We start from the raw sequence: 6,750 nt of genomic DNA, 5'->3' as shown, positions 1-6,750 counted from the left end.
AAGCTTAGTCCAGTCCCTTATCATGCTTCGGCCTGGAGCCGTAAGGAGAGGTTGATATGATAAACTTGTTTCGCAAAATATCTCCAAGTGTCCCTCTGCCGGCCTCGTTAAAAACCTCCCGAGAAAACCCAATTGGACAAACTCGGGTAAGGGAAAAGAGTACGACTCGGGGGACGCCTTTCAGAAGTGGAAATACTTGAGGTGAGTAACGCTTCCAGTTTTGGAGCGTTTTCCCTTCCATTGTTTCCAACTGGAATGCGCCTTTGCTGCTTACTTGCTTGTGATTTTTGTAGGGTCCTTCCCAGTGAGTGCCCAGTTTCCCTTCACTTGGTCTTTGGATGCCAATGTCTTGGCTTTAAGGACATTAATCTCCCACCTTGAGGTCCATATTTTGGCTCTCTTGTCTGTAGTATCTCTCGACCTTGTTGCTTTTGGGCCACCATTCTGATATGGCCTCATTTCTCTCTTTCCTCAGCTTCGTCCGAAGCGTCTTGGAGCCTGTTGTGTGTCATTTTCTATTCCACTGATGTGTGAATATCTTAGGCTTGGCTTCGCCGACCTCGACGGTATACCGCGTTCGTTCGATAGACCAGCGAGTACGGTGTTTCCCCTGTGCTGGCATTTGGGTGTATGTGTCCTGTGTGCCCACAACACTTCGAGTAGCAGTTCGGGCCAAGCCCTTTCGTCCTCGAGTTCTTCTTTAGTATGTTAATATTATTTGTGGAGGATTTGCTTGGCGTTAGGTGGCAGTGATATGTCGTGAAAAGTATCCTTCTTATCTCTCTCTTTTAGAATAATGAATATTTCCTCTTAAATGTTGATACTTCCTCTATTTTCTCCATCTCTGCACCAAAAATATTTTTAATTCGATGATGCCCAAAATTATTTACTCCCAAAAATCCTGTCAGCAGAGAAAACTTATCAAATTCAAACAATGGAAATCAAGTACTGCTAATATCGTTAGACTAATTATATACGTTAAGATAACCGCAAGATTGACATTGACTTATGATCCAGAGTAACTGAACAGCGTTTTTTTCACATGGACAACTAATAAATGACAGAACATCTATTCAAATAACTTCTGTTTGTTGGTCCATAAGAGGCTTCATTTCCTCCTCCAAACTTTTTTGTCAAACTATATCCTTCAGTTTCTTCTAGAGGACTTCAGAGAAAGATGACTAGTCTTTTTGACATGCTAATATCAATTAAGAAAAACCCCATCAGAAAAAGGCCACCAAGAGTACATTCCTTAAGCTGTTAGAACTAAGAAACTGAATGCCTTCCTTTTCTTGAAGGTGTAGACTTAGCTTCTTCCAAGTTAGCAGATCCAAGATCCTCTCGGACGAATCTATCCACTATTCTCCCCTTGTCCCCCTTTGTTCGACCATATTTTCAAGAAGATCCTCTTCGACATGAGCAAACATTTCATTCTACTCCATGGCAGCCTAGTCTTTATGGCTCTAGTCTTGATATCGCCATTAACTTTGTCGTTTGTTCCTCCATTTCCCATTCTTATGGCTGCAAGCTCTCCTCTCAAGGCCCTAAGTTCTTCTGCAGAGGCTGCAACATCCCAATCTTCTTCTATATTTGCTGTTGCAGAGCTTGAACTTCCATATAAAGCACTGTTAAGGTCCCTAATAGCTTTCGACAGATCCGGAGTACTGCTCCCACACAAGGCATTAGCCCTGACTGGCTCGAAAAAGAGCACGAAGGGGAAGCCTCTTGTTTTGCACAGCATGCATACAAGCATCCACCGAGAGCTTCTTACAGTCCATCAGCTTACAAATTCTCTTCCTCTCACTATTGCTGATTCCAGGTTGCTCCTTAAGGTATATCAATTGCGCGATAGATACCATCATGACCGGGTCGAGGAAAATCAGATACCATCTCTGCTAGACCAACAAATGCTGACAAAGGGAGATTAGGATCTTTCGCAATTTTTGGTAAGGCATCCATCTACTAGCTTTGCCACCATCAATTTTGAAGCTTCTGATAAAATCCCTGGATTTCGCATCTTCTGAATTTCATCTCCATCTTCTAGCTGAGGTTCAGAATCCTTATCTCGCATCATAAAAACTTCTAGTAATTTATGGACGACATGGACATCATACATGGTTCCTTCCCCATTTGAGGCTCGAATCAAAAGATCATTTACAGAAGCCTCCTGCAAATTCTGCCCTATTCTTTTAACTAGTTCTACCTTTGCAATACCAAGTGAAATTAATGCTCTCAGCAGTTTTAACAAGAAACTACAAGAGACACAACCTTCCTCAGAGGGCAACAGCCATACAATCGTATCCAATATTGCTCGACATTTGGAGACATCATTGAACTAGAACACACCTTTACTAAGCCTGGAAACCTTCTATAAGCATAAGCTTTCACAGCTTCTCCAATTACTTAAGAAGAAACAACGCCTTTGTTTTTTATAGTGACAATTACCTGCTTATATAAATCTACTTCAAGCTCACTTAAGTCCTCACCCATACCAATCTTTTGGCACCATGCGGCTTCTAATACCATTCAAGTTAGGATCATTTCCGTTCTCTTCTGGAAGCTTTTTCGTATCGGGCCAATCCACTCTCTTGGGTGCTATAGCATCAATGCAGTGGCTGATCAACTTCAGTTCTTCACACAAACGCGACTGAGACTTAGTAGTTTGAAGAACTGTTATTGAATCTTTCCAGCTTCGGAAAATAAGGTTTCCTTTCTCAATAGCTTCTTCAGTTTAGCAGTCATGCCGTAACAAAACTTGGCACATATTTCAAAGGCATTAGGTCCTCCAGGAATGTCATGAATGTGAACTTCATCACAATTTGCTTCACTTGCATTAGCAACCAGCTTTTGCAAAGAGGTACTCTTGGACAGAAGAGAAAATTTGTGCAAGTAAACCTTTACATCTCCGACATTAGCCGTGATGTCCGAGGCCAACTCAGAAGCAACATATCTGAGTTCATTCAACAAAGTTGTAGTATATAAATTGATTGCTGCGTGTCTCTCCTCCCGTCGATATATCTGCTTCCCCTTCATTACTCATGCTTACCAGATTATATCTCCAAACTCGTCTATTCCTATGAGCATATCATCAGCCCAATTGACCTCCTGTTGGTAGTTGGACCAGTCATTAACTTGATGTTGATCAGCTGCTTGACATATTGTTGCTGGTTGTACTGTTGTGCAGTAATCTTCATCAGGTCCATGCAACATAGCTTCGATTACTTTTGGAACATCTTGTTCCTCCATATTTACCCCATGATTTTTCTTTGATCTTATATTCTTCTTGATTCGGCACACAACAATATCCTCCTTAGCAATATTGTTTTCTCTACAGAAATCATCCCCCACGGAATATTCTTTCATCAGCCAAATTTTATTGTGCTCTCCTTCTTTACTACTAGTTTGAAACTTGAAACATCTTCTAAACCCAACCACAGTTCCCTTACCATTCTTGATAGGATCAATACCTGTTTGGCCTTTCCATGTCCTGTTGGCGCAAGTTCGACGAACCCTTGTATGTTCACTCTTCTGCTTCTTCAACCGAGTAAAAATATAGCGAACCTTCTCTTCGGGATGATCAGAAGCTCCAAATATCTCCCATGGTGGTTGGTCTCCATAGATATCGGCAAGTTGGAAATTAGGGCATTCACTCGGCAAAGGCTCGCCCTTAAGGAACCTTTTAAGAAAGTTGATCAACTCTGCTTCAGTAGGGTGAAAGCGAACACCCATGGTACGACGGCGTGCAGCTGGTACAGTCAACATGGTATATATGGTCGTCTCTTTTTCTTGCTTATAGAGAAACACAAGAATGAGACAATAGTAATTGCCGCAATATGCAAAGACAAGAAGTTCTGTTCTCTCAAGTTCGAAGACAAGAACTATGAAAGAAAATCCTAAAAGAATGGCGGAAGTTAATTGATGTGAATGCTGTAGTGGACTATTTATAGATATCTGATCAGGTTAATTCCAACAACGAAAATTTAGGAAACAAATTTATAGGAGAGAAAAGAAGTGTTGATTTCTGCGGAAGGTTAAACTTGGGACTCAAGTTAGTTTTTCCCTAATCTTTATATACAATGCGTAATTTTTTTCACAATTGAACTAATTAACAGTTGTGAAAATTAACAGAAAATATAGTTTCCTGTTTTTTCTCTTGGATAGTAGTTTCCAGTTTGGTCTAGAACCCTAAATCTAACAGATTTTTTGAAGTGGGCTGTTTAAGTTCAACAGAAGAAAAGAAATCAATGGGCAATTTACGTACTTCCCTCTTTTTGATCATTTACAAGTTTTTACTTTAACTATATTCAACTAATGCGTTAAATAGAGGAAATTTCTGAATTAACAATTTCTTTTACAAGAAATGGAAAAGCTAGTTAATTTACCCCAACGTAAACTAGAAAAAAGTAGCTGTAAATTTCAGAGTTTAACATCATCCATACGCTTCTTGAAACACCCTTTTCTTGGAATTAACTTGACTCAATATGCATTTTCATCTTATTTGCTAGCGCATTTTCACCTTAATTATTATTACTACTTAATCATGCATGATAAAGTTTGGTATAAATATTGGGTGCGAATAAGCTTTTACCATCATACATAGGTAACTTAAATCCTTCTATATATTAATGGTACGGTATTGTTACACTAATATTAATTAAATCCTTCAATATATAACAATATTATTACACTAATGCTAAATTGTTCATGAAACCTTTTGTATACGGTAGAAATCGGGGCTACCCGATTTCGTAGGCTCGAGGATCACCTTAAGAGCGAGTCCGAAATTGGTTGGGTCCGAGCCCAATGGCAGACTTCGAGATCACAGTGTTCGATGAATATTGAGGCCGAGCGTGACCAGCCTCGAGATAATGCCGTTGTGGTTTTGTAACAGAAAAGGCGAGATTCTCGCAATGGCCCGAAGATCAAGGCGTAAATCGCGGAACGGATTTGTATGAACTCGTACTAGGCGGTTAGACAGCTGTAAAATTAGATTTCCTTACTAAAGACGGAAATGTACCTTATTTAGGAACTCCCCCCCCCCCCCTATTTTATAAAGAGGAGCCCAATCATTTGTAAAGATCATCTAATCATTGGCAAAGAATATACTCTCTACTTTTCGCTCATTGTTCATCAGAATTGTCCTTTAACTTTATTGTTCTTGCTTCTTTTTTTCTTGATTTGATTTACCTATTTCCTTCATTTATACTTTATACTTCTTGTTTATTAATTGGTATTGAATTAAATCACATATCTTAAAAATTACAAATCAAATTTAATTGTTACTCGTATTTTCGAGGTAAACAGTTTGGCGCCCACTGTGGGGCTAAAGATAATAGTGATTATTTAAGTACTGATTCTGATAACACACGTTATTTTCACACTTGTTCTTGTCAAGATTTTTTGTTCTCAGGATTAAACATGTCAAACTCGCAAAACGCACCTGTTCGCAACAACGAAGGTCTTGGATTTCATGGGGAAAACAACAATGTAGGGGTCGGTGTACCACCAATAAACCCTGGGGAAGTGCCAAATATGGAACCAGTTGACGTTACTTCACACATTGCACTGAATGCGGATTTAGGCACGAACCCCGGAGGGAGTGTACTGAGAGAAGCCCAATCTGGGGGACAAGGAACACAAGGTATAGGAAATGGGGGAGTCGGCCTCCAAGTGATATTCAAGATGCTGCAAGCTCAACAGATTGCCATCGCTCAACTTCAGAGTCAGAATAAAACTCTGAGTATAGTTACACTAGAAAACACTCTACGTGCTGAACTGGCGCCAGAGAGGTCAAACGAAAATGGCTCGGGGACTGACCCTACCATTATAAGGATGCTTGAAGAGCTCACCAAGAGGATCGAGTCCGGAGAAAGGAAGATTGAGGACAATGACAAAAAAATGAAGACTTATAACTCCCGTGGCGATCAGATACCGGGAGCTCCCCCGATCTTGAAGGGATTGGATGCCAATAAATTCGTACATAGGTCGTTCCCTCCGAGTGCGGCTCCGAAGCCCATCCCAAAGAAGTTCTATATGCCCGATACCTAAATATAACGGAACCTCTAACCCAAATGAACACGTTACTTCTTACACGTGCGCCATAAAGGGAAACAACTTGGAAGATGACGTAATCGAGTCTGTACTGCTGAAGAAGTTCGGAGAGACTCTATCGACGTGTGCCTTAATATGGTATCATAACTTACCCCCTAATTCTATTGATTTGCCTCCGATCACCGATGAGTGGGTTGTTCAAGGTATCACTCAAGGTCTCAACACTTGGAGTTCCATAGCTTCACAGCGCTTGAAGCAAAGTTTAATCGAGTACCCGGTTGTCACTTCGGCCGATGTACATAATCGGTATCAGTCGAAGATTAGGGTCGAGGATGATAAACTAGGGACTCCTTCGGGGTCCGTTCCTAGCAGGACCCCGGATAGGATCAAAAGGGACATCAATCGAGAGCCAAGGTCGAATAGAGATCGATATCAACCATACAGCGGAGACCATAGAGGCTGCGATTCTGGGCAAAGCTTCGCACGAAATGAGAGGCGAATTGATCGAGGTCAAATTTCATGAGGGCTTGATGCCAAGGAAGATCACGTTAAGTATCCAAGGTCCGAATAATGGTACGAACCCAGTCTAATCCTTTCTATTTTTTCGACTAACCCTTATAGGCTATCGACAAGGATTGGCACGAAGCTTCGGATCTTATAGCACGTGCTGCACTCTTTTTCCCTTAGGCCTGTTTTTGT

The 6,750-nt window shown here is 40.9% G+C and overlaps 1 protein-coding gene and 1 pseudogene across 1 annotated transcript; both read right to left on the bottom strand.

Annotated features, from left to right (window-relative positions):
• Positions 1–1,196: 1,196 nt before the first annotated feature.
• Positions 1,197–3,043, bottom strand: LOC109242710 (annotated as a pseudogene).
• On the bottom strand, positions 1,885–3,930 carry LOC109242711 (NAC domain-containing protein 78-like). The gene has a single exon (XM_019409557.1). It carries the CDS (start codon positions 3,760–3,762, stop codon positions 3,043–3,045), a length of 720 nt encoding a protein of 239 aa, XP_019265102.1. The 5' UTR covers positions 3,763–3,930; the 3' UTR covers positions 1,885–3,042.
• Positions 3,931–6,750: the final 2,820 nt, after the last annotated feature.

Source organism: Nicotiana attenuata, unplaced genomic scaffold (genome assembly GCF_001879085.1).
Source record: "Nicotiana attenuata strain UT unplaced genomic scaffold, NIATTr2, whole genome shotgun sequence".
NCBI classification, from domain to species: Eukaryota; Viridiplantae; Streptophyta; class Magnoliopsida; order Solanales; family Solanaceae; genus Nicotiana; species Nicotiana attenuata.
This window is presented reverse-complemented; position numbering and strand designations above follow the sequence as displayed.